Raw genomic sequence first — 19,120 nt, forward strand, 5'->3', positions numbered from 1 at the left:
TGACCCCTCAGGCAACCTTGACTCAATTATCGTTTTTTTTACCCTGAACAGTAATTGTAGTTATATATATACTTGGTTCTTTCGGTAAAGTCACGTAGAACCAATAATATGAATCCCTGCAGTCACGAAAGCTTTCAATCAGTAATTGAAGTTGCCTTAATATGTCAATATTTTAAATGTCTGGTTGATTTTTTTAGGAGTGACAGCTCTTTCAACTACATGCTGTTCTTCTTCACCTTCTCCGGGCAAGTGGTACTGAACATCATCCAGGCAGTGGGCATCCCTGGTTGGGGAGTATGGTAAGGCAGCATTCATTTCTCATTTTTCAGGGACATTCGTGGTTCATATAACATTTCCAACCCTGATACATTGGGTCAATACTTATTTGTTAATGTCAGAAGAGGTTTTGTTTATTTTACCAGATATTATATGGCTTCATTGCACCAGTTTATCATGCGTTTTGGATTTATTTAAAATACAAAAGCCAGTGTGAGTGTGTAATAGCAGCACTTGTGTGTAAACTCAGTAAAACCTATGCTCACCTGATCTGGCAAGCTGAAAAGGCCAGCCAGCATAGTTTGTATAACTCATATGAAAAATTATGTATGTATAAGCTTATGTTTACTTCCAATTACTTTGGCTATAAATCTGTTACTTAAACAATTTGACTGGCTAGCCTTAAAACAACTTCCCTTTGCCAAGGAGTGGTGGTGACATTACCATCGTGCTTGTGTCAGGCTAAGATGCACTTTGAGGCCATGTTAAACGTTTAGAGAAGGGAGGGCATAACTGTGGTTGGTAGCTTTCACACAGTGTTATGCAACTCATAAAAATACTGATTTGGAGCAACACCTCTGCTGCCAGGCAAAAGTTTTCAATTAATATAATTAACTTGATATTATTTTTTTCCATTTTTATCTACGATCAGACACGAACTACTCCAAATTATATTTAAAGACGTACCCATCGGAAGCCACTGAATTTAAAGATGCCGTTCTTTTTTTATGAGAAAGAACAAAAAATAATTAACTTAATACTCTGAGGGGAAGCTCCTATTTTTTACCGTTTTCAAATTATTCAGATTTGAACACCATAAAATGTGTATTTTTTTGTTTAAAACAGCTTTAATCCGAAATATCTAAAAAAATAATAAAAGATGGAACAATGGTTCTTGATTTAACTAAGATACAACAATGGTTCTTGATTAATTTTATTTGCTATTTAATGCTCGATAAAATGCAAAAAACGCAATCTGATATTTTTAACAGTTTCTGAACGACACATGCCAGTAAAAAGGGGAAAACCTATTCTCACGCACAAACATGTTTATGGGGAAATTCAAATCGAGATTTGGGGGCCTTAAAATGAAAAATCCTCGATTTTCAGATGTTCTTGTTGTTTGCGTCCAAAAAGCTACCTATGTACCCACATTTCAGCTTCCTACCTTGTCAGGAGTAGTACCCTTGAGGTTTTTGAGACAGATTAAGGTCTTATTTATATATATGTTCACGTGAGATCTGCTGCCACTAGAGGTCCTACCATTCGCCATAATTGTGCAATGTACAGTACATTATTAAATTCAATCTGATCCCTGAATCGTTACCATCCCATACATTGCCAGAGAGATTAATCATTCTACCACTAGTGCCATTGCGAAATTTCATTTCTGGATTTCAGAATTGTAGGCTCAGTAGTATTATGATGAGGACATTTGTTACCTGAGGGCTGCATTCGTGTGTTTATTGAAACGAAGACGGTAACTTATTTTTCCACTCAAGCAAACGAGGATGGCCGATGCTTTCTTCCTGAGCATACTGGCACTAAATGGATGTGGCTATTGGTAAAGTATATGTGCGGGTGAGGTCCTAGGCCACTTTGCAGTGTGGTGTGGTGTGCATGACCTGAGCTCTGGGGTCAACCATAAGTTATCACTAATGAGCATACGAGCAGTGTTATTAAGATTGGCCGAGATGATACACTTCACAGATTTATGACTAGTGATAAAAAAATAATAATCGCGTAAAATATTTGTTTTACTTCGCTCAGAATGTAGTTTAGAACGAAATCTTATTTTTGTATGCTCGTTAAATGATGGTAATTATGTTCAACCCCTTGGCACTGTTTGGTTGTGAGATTGTTTTGGTTGAAATGGCACCAACATTTTTTTAAATAATGTATTTCATTGTAATACTGAGAGTGAATGAATAACAACCATTTGTGTTAATTATGTTGCTTATTTCAAAGCCTAAATTATCCCACTTCCATAAAAGTATAGAAGTGCTTGTCAGTATTTAGGATAAAAAAAGTTGTTTATGCAAATTGGCATGTATTGGGGCATATACAATTAGCATTATTTATTAACAATACGGTAATGCATTTATGCATTATTGTTATTATTTAAACAACAAAGATGTTTTAATTTGGAGCAGTGCAAATTAGCAATACAAGGGGATATTGATGTATTCTTGTTCAGCACAGTTTGTTGTAATTAGGAAACGTGCAGCTCATTATAATGTTGTTTTGTGTTAACCTCCATTTTTTTCCAAGTACAAGCCTCAGGTGTAATTGTACCTTGTAATGCCAACTCCAATGTAATTGTTAGAGACAATGTCTCAGAATAACACGTTATTATACATGTTGTGCTTTACAAGCATACCAATTTTCGTGTATGTACAGTATCTCAAAAGTAATGCATGTAGTTCATAGTTCCATTTATTTGGTATAGCCCTGTGAGCCATTCGGCTCTTGAATCGGGTGCAACCGCAACAAACAAAAATCAAAAACATGAACAAGAAAACATCTTAAAGTGATTATGTCACTGCAAACAGAAAATCCAGGAAAAAAAAACATCAAAATATTCCTGAAATAGCACCGTACACCAACGCTGTGTGCAAAAATCCCAGTGGGATGCAAGTCAACAACAACAACAACCACAAGACAACTAAGATTTAGGCCATCAGTCTCCATCTAACCTTAGACTGTTTGAGCAAGTGCTGTGAGCACGCACCTATTTAGGCCGGCACGACACACGGGGTGCGGTCATTGGTCAGCACCATGCCCAGCTGCCTTCGTTCCCCCAGTGCTGATGTGTACACACTGCACTAGGCTGAGTTGACCGAGGGGCAAGCCCAAGACTGGTTCTCATATCTTCCGCTGTTATTGGTCGTGAGTGGGAATCAAATTTGGATCACTGGGTTCATAGTGCAGTGCACTCATCACTGTATCACTGCTCCCCACGCACCCCTTAATATGCATGTTTATATTTCTCTGATTTTTAAAATGAGAGTTTGGGGTTTTAGATTTCCAGTGTTAGATGTGACTAGTCAGTACAAGCTATGGCAACACTTTAAATAATTTCCTTAATAGTGTTGGCCACATGCAGTTTTTATGAATTTAATTTGTTTTTATTGATGAAAAGTTAATGTTCACCCCGGTATAAATTATGGAACCAATTTAATGCATTTCCAATAATCAAATACAGGAGAAACCCCTCTTATCCATGGTCTTATCATCGACTTCTCTTTTCCTGGTAACTGAAGCATCCACAAAACTATTATCCATCACTTTTCCCATAAATCTTTGCGGAATGGCATCTTTTTCACAACTTTTTTGTGAACATTATAAAGACAGAGAGAGCTAGAGACATCGAAGCACAGAAATACATCAAAGACCTCCCACAGCTATTTAAATGCGAATTATATTCATGATGTTTTCTTGGTTAAAAGGAGTCGTGTGCAGCAAATACATTTTATCCGTGAGTTTTCATGTTTTACCCCCCAGATAAGAGGAGTGCAATCTTAGAATAACCCCATGATTAATAGGATCTGTGATATGGTTCCCCCACATTAACATGGATAAGAGGAGTGTTCTGTATGGTCCAAATGTATTCACATAATTGGAATTTGCTTTATTTGTCTGCACAGCATTGGATGCAGAAGAATATTCCCACTGTGCTTAATTATTAAACTATGGCATTACATTAATTTGGCTTATTATTCCACTTGTCACGTATTGTTCAAATATAGGTGGTAGAATGTTCTTAAGCTTTTGGTTGTTGTGAGAAAAAAAATTGTTGAGGTCTCTACAAACTTCCAGATTTCTTTCACGGGTTCCAGCCTATTCACAGGACATCCACTGTTGATTTTCTACAAATTGGTATATGAATGTAATAACCCAAAACAGATGATGGCAGAGATGACCCACGGTGACAATTTAAATTCACCTGGTTGAATATTTATTTTCTCGTATAGGATATGCAACAAATACCCACAACTGTTTATTTTAAAAATAAAAGTAGGACTGTATATGTTTGATACTTTCCTATTCATATCGAGAATATATACACATCCCATTAGTTTAAGAGAGAATTAAAACTGTCACAGTTATGTAACCTTAACATTACACCTTTGGAATTAAATGAGTGACTTTCCTGATTTACAGCATTAACCTCACATAATAGTAATTGGCATTCAAGCTACAGCACAATATGGAGTGATGACCAGAATACTAATGAACTGGAGAGCATAATGGGTATTGGTGTAATGTATTGTGTTATAATGTTGCGATTTGTTTTTTTTCCCTGCAGTGGATGGATAGCTACCATCAGCTACTTTGGCACCAACATAGGTGTGGGAGTGGTGATGCTGTTTCCCACAATCATGTTCACGGGGCTGGCTGTAATCTCCTTTTTAGCTCTAATTAAGGTGAGACGCAGTTATATTTTTGAACACTAGGTATTTGATTAATGTCTTCTGATGAACAGTATGTTTATTAAAATGTATCGTGATCGTGATTTTACAACTGCAGAGTTTGTAAAGAAAAAATATGTCTAAAGTACTCTCAATGCTTATTCATGATGTAAAAACAATCCTCTGGAGTGAATATTAAATTTTGTAGGTTTGGATGATTTTCAAAATGTACTTGTGTGGAAAAATAGTTGAGTGATATGTAAAATTATTTTGCTTTATAGTACAGTAGTATTTTCCAATTCATCTCAGAAGTCAAAGTATCCGCTCAGAAAAGACATGTAGCAGCACTCGCCTATGCTGTTGGTCTTGAGCCAGCGATGTCAATTCCACATTCTCATGGCAGGGGTCATTCTATCCCAAGGATAACCACGATTTACTTCCAGCAACGTGGCATTCGTGTCTTTGACCCTGGAAAAATGATATGTTGAGTCACCACCCCAAGCAGGAACCAGGATATAATGTCACAGCCCTCTAGTTTTGCCTTCAGTGCTCTACCAACAGTGCAATTAGGATAGAATCAAATTGTATATATATATCAGTCTACATGGATATATATACATACATTTTATCAATCCACTGCTGAAAGAGGGCATCCTCGCACCATGTGGGTCATGTGGGATTGTGAAGGTGGGGAGCAGAGAAGTCAGAAGCATATAATCACAGTACAACAGTGGAGTTTTCTAAACTGCCCTCTGATTATTTGTTTTATGTCATTTTAATTTTCCATGAGAAAAAATATGACTACAAATTCTGACTATAAAAGCACACAAATGCATAACTGCAGCTTTGTATAAAATACTATTTGGTTAAATCTATATTTAGAAACATTACAAAACGCCAATTTTAGAGTAACTATTTCAATGTAAGTCATACACACACTAAAGCCATGTTTTGGTTAAATCATTAAAGCCCTAAAAGTTGAGCTTGTCTTGACCAAGCTACCAAATGCATTTGCAGGTCTGATGCTTTGTCTTGTTGCACACAATGGCAGGTGCACAGCTTCTACCGTGGGGGTGGTGGCAGCGTGGGTAAGGCACAGCAAGAGTTCTCCACTGGTGCCTGGAAGAACCCATACGTGCAGCAGTCAGCGCGCAATGCAGCTGCAGGAGCCATTCCTGAGGCCTTCTGATGGCAGTGGTCTCCACTCGGCCACAGCTGCCGCAGTCCCGAGTTCCACATGTGCTGGTCCTGTGGTCCTCTCCTACTTAAATGTTAAAATTGATGTGACATTTAATTCCCTCTCCAACCACCCTCTTCCTCCCCCAATAAAGACAATTATTAGATACTCTTGTGTAGGTGTTAAGTAATCCTTCATTATGGAATCTCAAAATGCATACTTAAATTTATGTTAACTTAAAATGTATTTTTAATTGTCATTTAAACTACTGGACCAATTTTTATAACCAACAGCACCTTCAAAATATCTTAATCTAACTGGAAATAGGCAATTAGGAAGTATTTTTGTATCTTTACCTCACCAATGACCAATGGAATAAATATAATTAAATAATGGGATTTTGATATTCAAATGTATACATTATTCATCTGGAGAGCCACAGTACAACAATGTTATTTCAACAGTAAATTTTTGTTTCATAACTTTGTAACCTAAAACAGTGCTATTTCAATGGAAATTGCTTGTGAAAAGGGCATGACCCTGCTACTCATGTGCAATATGTCAGATTTGCCACTATATGGCAGACATGTTACTTGATTAAAGCTAGTGGCATCCATGTATAACCGCAGATTAGAGCTGCAGCAAGTTATTACAGTACTAGATTTTGTCCTTTGAGGGTGTAAATAGGGAAATGTATCGACAAATGTCATAAAATGTAGAAATTGTATGAATATTTCTACCCTCGGAATGAAAAATGGAGAACAGCTGACTGCTTTTCTGTTGTGCAGTCGTGCTATCAGTATCACGTCAATGGGATACTAATTATCCATTTGAATCTCTCACACATGGTAGAGAAGGGTCCAGAGCAGCATGTGATGTCTGCCACCTAGCAACCTCTTGAAAAATAATTGGACCATAAGTACCAGGGTCATGTCCCATTAACTTCAAAATAATTCACTGGGCATAGCTTACAGATTAAAAGGCTTATTGCTGATTGAAATGGCTGCAGTTCACATTGAAATCATTTGTAAAGAGAAATCCTGATGCAGTTTACCCTTCCATATTACCCACGTACTCATAAACAATACAATATAGTACTTACAATTGCACTGTTTTAATGGGAAAGCCAGCATCTTATAACATTTGCATAGTCCACATGAAACTACATGACAACAGTAATGTGCCTTCTATACAGATAGTCACAGTTTACAATGGCATTCTTTATACCCGCTGCCAGGTTAAAGTAAAGCCAAATTTAAGCACATACTGGTTGTTTTGGCACACCATTCCATTGTAATATATAGGGACTATGTATGAACAGGAATTAGAGCCTTGTCTTTGTTTAAGAACATGCAAAGATATTAGTTGGTTGCAAATATCCAAAGTGCTTTGATTGGTTTAGATTACCATGTCTTCTGCTGCAAATTGCACAGCTTGTGCATAATTGCCAACAATTTGAAAGCAATGAGCATTTCATCTGGAAAGTCATTGGGATTATCCCAGCTCTGGTTCTAATACAGCTTGTGGAGGGGTGAATTATAAATCTCTCGGTACAAACCCCATTACGTAGTGAATTTATCTCCCCATATTTGATGTGGTGCTGCTGCTGTTGTAGAAATATCATTTGGCCACTGTCCACCTGTGATCCTTTCTGGTAACATACTTTGTATTTATTGCCCCAAGTTTTATGCAGTGAAATATACAACATCGAAGTATAGTTGAGAAAACATTTTTTCTTTCATTTCTGTAGTTACATTAAACAACCAACTCGGCCACAAACATGTAATCTTTATTTTCTTTAACGTGTGCTGCTAGAGCACACATTGCTGATTTTAGTGTGGCAAGAAAGCATACATACTCTGCTAGCGTCCAATTGTAGGGCAAACAAACGCATTTGTGTATTTCTACTCGAACACGACTTGGAGAAGTATGATACATGTCATCGCTATTGAAATAAGATGATTAAGTATATAAGCATGTGTAGTATTTTATTGGAAAGGATGTGAGGTTTGGGACATGGCGATTAAAGTTTAGCATCGTTTGAGGTAGGCTGGGTAGTTCAGAGGCCTGGGTTCTGCTGAGGTTCTGATAACCACCTGTATTTAATCTGGGTTCTCAGGTGCAATTCGTTAATGCTATCAGACAAATGACTACTAAAAACTACCATCAAATTAAATTAGGTTATTGACTTAATTTAGATACATTACAGCTCTGAAATTTTAAAAAACGGTGTGACTGTTACGCAACGAATATTAATTACTCTTGTGTGACAGTGGGTGGGAAAGTGCTGTCTGCTGCTGTGTGGACCAGGTTACTTGGAAGGGTATTCAGATGTAGCTCCGGTTACCTGCTGCTCTGGACCCTTCTATACCATAAAGGGTTGCACTGTTGTGTGAGAGATTCAAATGGATACTTTGTATACCATTGACATGATACTGATAGCATAATTAGGATACAATTGGAAAAAAAACTTTTGAAATTAGCAGTTGCCATGCCACACCCAACATAAGAAACCTGAACACTGAAACCTGGTGACCAACTTGAGACTATGGTTTGCTTTTGATTGCTTGGAATTCCCTTCTGATTCTTAGGAATCAGAACGATATGCTTTAAATAATTCTATTTAAAAAAAATAGAGCCTTCATAAACTGGGTTACCAGCTTGTTAACTACAGTATATTCATTTTTTTTAACCAACTACACCCATTTATAGGAAACGTAGTCCTGCTACCTTGATGTTTGGAGAGGTTAGAAACCCAGTTTAATTTCCAGTTTGATGTGGATTTTTGGAGTGTATATTTTCCAATTCCCATTGTAATATTCCAAAATAACATTCTACCAAAATATATTTAAGTTTCTAATATTTTCAGATGTGTTTTATTCTAACTTAAGTTTGAGTTTTCTTGGATTCTTCTTTGAACTTAATTTGTGGTTGAATGCTCATTTGTTCCATTCCACAATTAGTTCCAAATTCCAACCTGCAAGTGTAATTTTGCATGATTGCAAATCACATTACATGTATATGAGTGATCTGACCCCGAGCCATGATGAAACAATATCCTCATATAAATGTATGTCAAAAAGACAAACTGTATGTTTGCACATTTATATGCACTGTACTGTATTCACAATAGACAGATGAGAGCCGAGTTGACATTTAGTCATGAGCCTTGAACGTGTGTAATGTGATGCAGGTGGTAACGCTATCATTCCTTTGCCTTTCTACAGCTGCCATAGAGTACAACTTTATACTGAACTGGATCAATACAAAAGATAACATTTTCTAATTTCATCAAAAATAAATAATGAAACGAGAGATCTTTATTAAATATTGACATTTTCAGTATAGCTTGGTGACAGGATTTGTTTTGGTCAAAGTGTCCATTGACTGAGTTTCAAGGAAGGCATACGATACGTAAAGTAAAGTAGAGTGTACTGAAACCATCAACAATACACATACAAATGCTTACATTGACTGACCCATTTCTGTGAAGAGTCGGCGTATTGTAATAAAACCTACTAAAGGGATGAGTTTTATGATGTGGACATGGACAAACTAACAGGACAGCTGAATACAACACAACCATGGGTATGGGCATGATTGTCATCAGTGACATCGCAGTTTGCTCATCATAACTTCATCATGAATGTGCATTGTCTCGACCACTTGCCAGCCTCTGATTAAAGCATGGGCAAGCAAGACCTTCGTCCCAGGTCTTTGATCTAGGGTAGGTTAGTCAGGTAGGAAGCTTGACACTGCTGCATGGTACCATTTTCATATATAGTTGTCTAAATCTTATAAGTTAACGAGTTTTTTTGATAAAAAAACATGTTTTTATTAAAAAGTCCATATAGGATTTTTAAAACATATAACCTGCATAGATATAAAATCTTGTTTTCATTCACATCATGCATATGCTAAATTTATTGTAGAGTGCAGCATATGTCCCATAAATCCAGTACAACTTAATGTATAGTTCTTTTCATTTCAATCTTTTGTGTTATAAAAATGTGAAAAATACGTTATAATTCTCCTGAAACAAACTTTATCAGTTCAAAGGACGTAAGCAATCAACTACCCTATTTCTTTAAACGTTAACTTTTATTTAACCCTTTTCAGGCAGACCCTGACAATTGAATCTCATTGCCGGAGTGTAACGTGCACATATGTGTAGAAAGTTCATTTATTTAATTATGTGCATTTATTACATAATACCATTTCCCATTGATTAATGTCAGTTTAAGGAACAAAAATAATGATTGCATTATAAAATCTCATCTGATAAAAATTCTGAAAAGTTTTTCAGTGCAATGTGTGAAAGCAAGTTCTTGCCTTTCTCTATGCAATGCTTGTGCTTACACAGAAGCATGTCATGAGATGAGGTTGTGCCAACAATATTTGAAGTCCCATTGCAGCAGAATTTCCCCAGTTTTGAGACAACATAATTAATTACCCTTAATAGCTCTGGTTCAGCAGTCACTGTCTCAAGAATATCACATGATTAAATCAGTTTTTTTACTTTGAAACTTTTTAAGATATTTGTTTGAGTAAAATCTTTTGGTTGCTATTTATTTTCCTTAACATTACTAAAATTATACAATTTCTGTGCATCTTGGTAAATATGGCATTGTTAAATATTAGAGTAAATCTGATGGCACACTGTGAAGTTATGGATATTTAAATGTTCTACAAGAATTATAATTGTTGGGAAAATGTTAATCCACGTGAGATGGTGTGTACATGGAATACAACTATAGATACATGTTTTATCATGAAACACTTTCATAATAAATCAATGATGATAATTGTAACAGGTCTTCAATACATATTTTGTAATGCATATTGTGATAGGTGTTTAGAGAGAATACATTGAATAGTCCTTATGTAAGGTTTGATATTATATTGTGGTCCAACTGGTAAGATTGAATACGGTCTCGCTGTTGTGTTTGGTTGTTAAAGTTTAAAGACCCTAACATTGTTATTTTGAGAATTACTAATTTGGTCTTCTAACAAGTTCATATTCTGTGTAATTGGTTGTTCATTAATGGTGTTCCTTCGTCAACAACTGCAGCTCTTGGGTTTTTTCAGTTCAGGGAAACCCGCGGTTTGTAGAACACGTTTTCTGACGCTCATGCATTGATTGTCTGATGGTATGGTCATGTGTTTTCATTAGATATTTCTTTAAAATTGCTACTTACGATTGTGTAAACGACACCCGCTATACTTTTTAAGCCTTTGGTAAAGCATTGGAAAGCAAGAATCTTACACAACTGGTCAGGAACTTCGATCAAATTTCAACCGTAGCAAACTAAAAGACAGCTCTCAACCTACTCCATGATTGTACAACTGCAAAGGTTGAATATGTTTCTGTAATCTGTGAATCTGTAGGCGCTCCTACATGACCATAATTAGGATATGCAACTGCTGGTGCATATACAGTAGTGTTTGCCATTCAACGTGAATCATGTCAGCACAGCACAGTCGTGTCGGATTCATTAGCTTAGGACTTTGTATGGCAACGCATGGTAAGGAACAGTTGCAGTACTGTACTCAAGCTGGAGGCATTTTTTTAATATCTTGTTTACAGTGCTGAGTCATCTCAATTTGTATGAAACGTAAACCTTGGAACACTAAGGAAACACATTTTCGTATATACTATAAGCGTACACCTCGGAAATGTGCTACGTCATTTTCTAACCATTGCACAAACAGACCCAATGGAAAGTAATATTCCACAACACCGCATTTGAGGAATGTTTTTCTTACAGGTGGCACATTTTTTTTGTATGACCTCTGGATGGAAATGCCATCGCTGTTTTTAAGTTAAGTTAGGGCTGGGTAGTATCCAGGGTTGCCCGACGCCTTCAGCATCGTTTAGAAATACCCAAGTACAAGTTTGCTAACCAAAGCGCTGGTACTTTAGTTGTCAGCTTATGTTATATAGTTTTTGTTTTAAAACAAAATTTAACCTTCGGCAGATGCTGTGAGTAACATGTTAAGGGTTTAATACTGTTATGTTACGTGCCTTGTGGAGTTCTACGTTTAGATAATTTTTAGATTTACACGTGCAAGCCAGCAAGATATTTAAGTTTTAAGTCTTTATTTGCCTTCATTTAATTGCCAAACAGAAACATTCTTACTAGGTGAAATTATTTTCCCATTCTTTTAAACTGCCAAATATGAATTTTGAAAATTGTATGAATATTAATAAGTGTTTTTGTACATATTTGTACAACTTGTTGATAGTTTCTGTTAAACCAAAACACAGTTTCATATTCTGACTCAAATTACAGCTGTTTTAGACTATAAAGCACACAATATATTTATACCCGTTGTAAATTCTTTCTTACTTTATTGTGATCGGTGGTGGATAAAAAGACCGTTGGCACAACATCTGATGCTATGTGATAACAAAGATATTTACTTACACATTGAAATACGATGATATTGTTTCCAGAGCCCCTTTCTAAAAAACATTTTTGGCAGAATAAATGTAACTGTAGATTTAAAAAAAAATGTTCCCTAGATTTTATTTTTCCAGAGCCTGCACGTTCTCCACATTGTGAAAGTGTATGGACATGGGTTGTGTGGTGTATTGTACGGTGGTAATAAATGCTTCAAAATAGTGTGAAGTTGAAGTGTTTTTTTTACCTATAACCCTCTTCATGGTAAATTAAATGTTGAAGTTTGTTTCATTATGCAATAAAGATCAAGGTCAACAAGCCCTAGTCAATGGCAATGCTGCCACACATTTCCATATTTCCGCCTCCTTTGACCTGCCAGATTCTCCAGCTGTTGCATAACCTGATTTCTAAGATGTGCTTCGACAATTTTCTAACATCTCGTTTTATGATCGTATCACTACAACCCATGCCTGATTAAACCAGACTCGTTTTTTTTATCAAGTACAATTAAATATTTTGTTTAACCGATTCAGCTATTTTATATATTTTTTTCAATCTCTTCTATGACTACTTCTCCAGCTCTAGAATTTGTTTTTGCAAAATGTCCTGTTCAACGTTTCTCAATTAGTCCTGTCTTATGATGCCACTTAATTCAGAACATAGCTAAAGACAAATTTTCATATCTCAGTACTTCCACCTCTGAAAGTTCTGCCCAACTGCTATTTTAAACTGATTACTGTATAACCCATAGTGTAGCGACTGCGATTGAGGGGCTTGAAGGCCGATGTCATTGATGTTGGTGATAATGAAGTGGTGGGATGTAGTGAACCATGAGTTCATCTTACACTGGGGAGAAGGAGTCACATCAAGAGGGAGCCAATCTTGGAAAATCTGCCGGGGTCGGATCATAGGAGAACCAATTGGGAAGAAGACAGCGAATGGTGGGAAACAGAGACTCTGCCCTTGCGAGGTTATACATTTTAGGATCTAGTGGGATTTCGTACTTGGGGACTATATAAAGAGAGATTGAATGTCAAATAGAGGGTTGAGTGACCTGGGAAACGAGTATGCAAGATATCCACAGAATCCTCCAGGCAGTGAGTTTCGTATGCTCCGAAACGGCGTTGTGGAAAACGCAGAATACCACTGCACGTCCTAGCAAGATTGCGGAAATTGGCTCGCTGCAGTGATTGCTAGGGATGACATCATCGCACCCGTTACACCAGCCAATCAGCTGTCATGAAGACAATCTTGATGCAACAGATCAGAATCAGAATCAGAAAGGGTTTTATTCGCCATGTAAGTTCACACCGACACGGAATTTACTTTGGCAGGATGGTGCATACATTCAACATATAGGAATCTAAAATCTTAAATAAGTTTTAAACAAGTCTTACTATAATAAGGGTTAAAAGTCTAACACTAAGGGGCTGAAGTATATAAAATTAAATAAATATCGAATATAAAATAGCTTTAAGATATAATTTAAAAATACAAATAGGGAAACATAGTTAATATCAGCAACGTGTCGTTATGTAGATCAAATGTTAAAAACAGTGTTAGCCCTTGGCCTTGTTTAACAGGCCAGCAGCAGATGGGAAGAAACTGTTTTTATGGCGTGAGGTTTTGGTCCTGATGGACCGAAGCCTTCTGCCGGAGGGGAGTAGCTGAAACAGAGAGTGTCCAGGGTGGGAGAAATCGGCCATAATCTTCCTCGCTCGCCTCATAGACCTTGTCGTGTGCAGGTCCTCGAGGGTCGGTAGATTGCAGGCAATTACCTTCTCAGCAGTGTGGATGATACGCTGCAGTCTGCTCTTGTCCTTGGCAGTGGCAGCAGTGTACCAGACGGTTATGGAGGAGGTGAGGATGGATTCAATGATCGCTGTATAGAATTGCACCATCATTGTCTTTGGCAGGTTGAATTTCTTCAGCTGCCGTAGAAAGTACATCCTCTGTTGAGCTTTCTTGGTGAGGGAGCTGATGTTCAATTCCCACTTGAGGTCCCGGGAGAGAATAGTGCCCAGGAAGCGGAAGGACTCTACAATTTTTACTGGGGAGTCTAACAGGGTGATGGGGGTGAGTGGTGCTGTATTCTTCCTGAAGTCCACAACCATCTCAACTGTCTTTAGAGCATTTAGCTCTAAGTTGTTCTGGCTACACCAGGTCACCAGATTGTCAGCTTCCCACCTATAGTCAGACTCATCCCCACCAGAGATCAGCCCAATGAGGGTGGTGTCATCCGCAAACTTCAATAGTTTGACGGACAGATGATTGGAGGTGCAGCTGTTGGTATACAGGGAGAAGAGCAGAGGGGAAAGGACGCAGCCCTGAGGAGTTCCGGTGCTGATGGAGATGCTATACTTACGTAACTTTACCGAAAAAACCAAAGAGTATGGATTCCTGCAGTCACGAAAGCCTCAAATCAAGATAGATGCTGTAAAAATCATCGCTCTTCATTCAATCAGTCTGTAGCTGAGGTACGTTTATCTTGACTTAAAGCTTTCGTGACTGCAGGAATTCTGCTTTACCAAAAGACCCAAAGAGTATAAGTTTATCTTACACATGCTTTTTAAAGTAATTGGAGTGTTAATTGTGTGCATTTATTTGTGCGAGGTGTGTGAGTGTACGTAATGGTTTTAGTGTTATTTTGCATGGGGATGTCTACGTGCTAGGTTTGTGAGAGTGTTTTGTGTGGCCAACTCAGCGCAGCCAAACGCTCCACTGGAGGATAGAAAAAGCACTTTTAAGACCACAGCAAGGACCTGGTGAAGCGCTGTAACATCAATCCCTCCAGCCTAGAACCCCTGGCGTTGGACAGGTCCACTTGGCGGTCCACCTGTGCCAGAGGGGTTCAGTACCTGGAAGACTCCATCTCACAGAGGAGATGCGAGAGACGCACCCAGAGACACCAACGCGTAGCTGGGATAACGCCATCCGACACCCAACACACGTGTCCCATCTGCAGCAGAGCGTGCGGCTCTCGCATCAGCCTCCACAGCCACATGAAGTGGCACTAGGGCGAAAAGCGCTAACCCATCCCTACCCCCCATACGCAAGAGGAGCAATCATAATCGTGTTCGATGGATAGCCAAGAGAGAGGTTGTGAGCGTGTCTTGAGGAGTGGTAATGCAATGGTTAGTGCACTGTGCTTACTCGGTGACCTGAGTTCGATTCTCACAGCCAATACAAGTGATGATTAAGCCAGTCCTAGGCCTCCCCTAAATCGATTCAGCCTCAACTGAGTACCTGGTGTGATGTGTAAACATCGCCACTCGGGAGCCAAGGATAGCCGAGTATGGTGCTGTCCACCCACCCGTCATGCACCATGCCGGCCTTCATAGGTGTTCGCTAATGGCACTTGCCCCAACAGTCTGTTGAAGGCTATATGGTGGGGTCTTTGACTTTGTGTGGACGTGAGTAATGGCAAACTTATGGGTAGTCTCGATCACCCCTATGTTCTCATGGAATTTATGTGATTTCTGGAATTGGATTGGGCCTGAGTAAATTTTTGCAAGAGTTTGTTTATTGGATGTGAATGATATGTCGGGAGATGGTAATGCTCGGTTAATGTGCATAAGCAAGGTTAAGGAAATAACTGGAGGAATACATTAATGAATGCCCAGGGAGGGGATCACAGATGTTCAGAATCGTTAATTACGAGACTTGGAAGAGAATCAGGATGTGTTAAGGCAGACAACATTTTATTTAGATAGGACACAGTTAATTACGCATGATACAGGTGCTGTAAGGCCGGTACGCCAGAAGGCATACAGGACAGCCGTACTTAAAAAGGAAACATTTTGCAATGTGATGAAGGAGGTGTACAGGCAGATATTATTTCCCCATCCACAAGTCCGTGGGGGACCCCAGTTATTCTCGTAAAAAAAGGCTCCACTAAGTTTTGCATTGACTATCAGACGTTAATTAGGTGACAGGGGATGCATATGTGTTGCCCATGATCGCTTGATGCGCTGGCTGGAGCCAGATATTTTACCTCACTCGATTTGTTATCAGGATATTTACAGTTGGCTTTCTATTAACAAAGTACAAACATGGCATTTATGACACTAGCTGGAGTGTTTGAATTTAATGTTTTGGCAATGGGCCTGAATTTGGCACGGCTACTTTTCGGAGCTTAATGGAGTTGGTTTTGATGGACTTGTAGTGGGAGACGTTTTTAATCAATTTGGACTATGTCGTGTTTAGCAGCACTTGAGGAACTAGGTCCTAAGCAGGTTGACATTGGTTTTTCAGCACCTTAAATAAGCAGCCATCAAAATTAAAGTACCAAAATAATCTATGGAGGTTTGACAATTTATAGGTATGGCATCCAAGTACATACAATGTGTGCTGACATTTTCCTCGATTGCACGACCATGTCATGTTTTGGCTGCAAAAAACTGTAAATTCAAGTGGGAGAATGGGGAGCAGATGGTAAACAGTGGCACATTTGGGCACCTATATTTGCATTCCCCTGATTTAAACAAATAGTTATTCTGGACACGGATTTAAGTGATAAACGAATAGGGGCAGTGTTGTTGGAAGTTTGTGGTTGTATATGGTAGCAGAGCATTGTCAAACACGGAGAACAAACATTGCATGACTCACCAGGAACTTTTTCTATTCATGAATTTTGTGACAGTGTTTAGACCTTACTTATACGGGAGGTCGCTTATTGTGCATATAGACCATGCGGCCTTACAATATGCTCGAACGATGGACCAAATATCTGGCCAATTGGCCCATTGGATTGAGAGACTGCAAGAATTTAAGTTTATAGTACATGGCCGGCCTGCTCTAGACCAATTCTTCGACCACATCAATTCCATACACCCAGCCATCAGATTTACCATGGAAGTCCAAAAAGATGGCAAGCTACCTTTTTTGGATGTCCTATTTAAAAAGAGACCTGATGGTTCAATGAGCCACTCTGTCTACAGGAAAGCTACCCATACGGATGCTTATCTGAAACCGGATTCCCACCACCATCCATCACAGAAGAATTCTCTCATCAAGACTCTGTATCATAGAGCCCAATGCATATCCGACCAGGAACACATAGGCAGTGAACTCAAGCACGTACACCAAGCTCTTAAGGCTAATGGTTACTCCGACTATACAATCCGCAAAGCTATCACTCAAACCATGAAGAAGGACCCTCTTGAGGAGCCTTTCAAAACCATCACTTTACCCTACATTGCGGGAATCACAAAAAAGATCTCCAAAATCTTGAATAAACACAAGATCCAGGTCCGTTTCAACACATTACATAAAATCCGTGATCTGGTTCCATCTGTAAAAGATGTGATTCCGGACATACAGTACCCTGGTGTCTACAAACTAAGTTGCCTCTGTGGTAGTAGTTACATTGGAGAAACCAAACGCCATGTCTCGGACCGCATTCGTGAACACAAAGCAGACCTTAAACACGGTAGGACCAACACCTCGGCTGTGGCAGACCATTGTTATAATTCAGTAGGCTCAGATGACATTGACTTTTCCAAGACAGAGGTTCTTTGTAAGCCATCTGGCTACCATGAGAGATTCGTTCATGAGGCTATCCACATATACAAGCACAGAGACAATTTCAACCGAGAAGATGGATTCTGGCTTAGCAATCATTGGAAAGATTTGATAAACCATTTCAGGTCTTAATTGATTGTTCACGCTTACAGTGGCTTTCAGACAGCATACATGAATTTTTCGTCTCCCCCCTCCTCTTTTCAGAACATAGATGGACTAGTCCTTCTAAATAAACTGCCAAATCGCTGCGCGTGGCGCTGACTTTTTTATATAAATAAATACACCGTTTAAAAATAAATAAATTTATGCAAACCGACACACCTGATGACGACCGTTTGTGTTATGGTCGAAACGTCGTGAGAATTTTTATTGTTTAATATATATTTTATTATTTTATTGTTTCCCTTCAACGTAACTTTACCGAAAGAGCTAAGAATATGAATTACTGCAGTCACGAAAGCTTTAAATCAAAATTTAGGGAAGGTTGTTAGACATAACAATGCTGTCAAAGCTACAGCAGTGGGGCGGCAGTGAGTGCCGCTATAAATGTGCATTAGGACGGTTAAATTGTGGGATATTTGAACGGAGAAGAATTGTGGGACCAGATGTTCGTAGCGACATAGGGGGTGATGATGACTCATCGTTGTCTTGGGAGCAGTGTAAATTGCAGCAGCAAGGGGGCCGACTACTCAAGCGTATTGTTTGAAATAAATAATAAAATAACAAGAACTGGAGCACGTACACCAAGCCCTCAATGAACTGGAGCACATACACCAAGCCCTCAAGATGAATGGATATTCGGATTGCACAATCCGTAAAGCTGTCACCCCAACCGTTGGGAGAGAACCACCTGAGGACCCAATCAAACCACCACCTTGCCATACGTAGCAGGTGTCACCAAAAATATTTCCAAAATTATGAGCAAACACAAGATCCAGGTTCGATTCAACACAGTACATTAAATTCGTGATCTGATCCAATCTGTGAAGGATGTAATCCCTGACATGCAATACCCCAGTGTCTACAAACTAAGTTCTGCTTACGGTAGCAGTTACATTGGAGAAACCAAGCAACATGTCTCAGACCGTGTTCGTGAACACAAGGCGGAGCTGAAACACGGTAGGACTAATACCTCTGCCGTGGCTTATCATTGTTTTAACGCTGTGGGCACACATGAAATTGATTTCTCCAAGACGAAGGAACTATGCAAACCCACTGGCTATCAACAAAGATATGTTCATGAAGCCATCCAGATATATAAACACAGACACAATTTCAACCGAGAAGATGGGTACAAACTGAGCAATCATTGGAAGGATGTTATTAAC

At 38.7% G+C, this 19,120-nt stretch overlaps 1 protein-coding gene across 1 annotated transcript in view; it reads left to right on the plus strand.

The window, feature by feature from the left end:
- Positions 1–12,491, plus strand: part of LOC116947425 (secretory carrier-associated membrane protein 5B-like) — a 39,663-nt gene extending 27,172 nt beyond the window's left edge. Inside the window, exons 5-7 of the mRNA XM_032963170.2 lie at positions 198–299; positions 4,586–4,703; positions 5,740–12,491. Coding sequence (XP_032819061.1) covers positions 198–299; positions 4,586–4,703; positions 5,740–5,877 — 358 coding nt within the window. The 3' untranslated portion in view covers positions 5,878–12,491. The remainder of the gene's footprint in view (positions 1–197; positions 300–4,585; positions 4,704–5,739) is intronic.
- Positions 12,492–19,120: the final 6,629 nt, after the last annotated feature.

This window comes from Petromyzon marinus, chromosome 1 (assembly GCF_048934315.1).
Source record: "Petromyzon marinus isolate PM22_M1 ecotype Great Lakes invasive population chromosome 1, UKy_Petmar_22M1.pri1.0, whole genome shotgun sequence".
Taxonomy (NCBI): domain Eukaryota; kingdom Metazoa; phylum Chordata; class Hyperoartia; order Petromyzontiformes; family Petromyzontidae; genus Petromyzon; species Petromyzon marinus.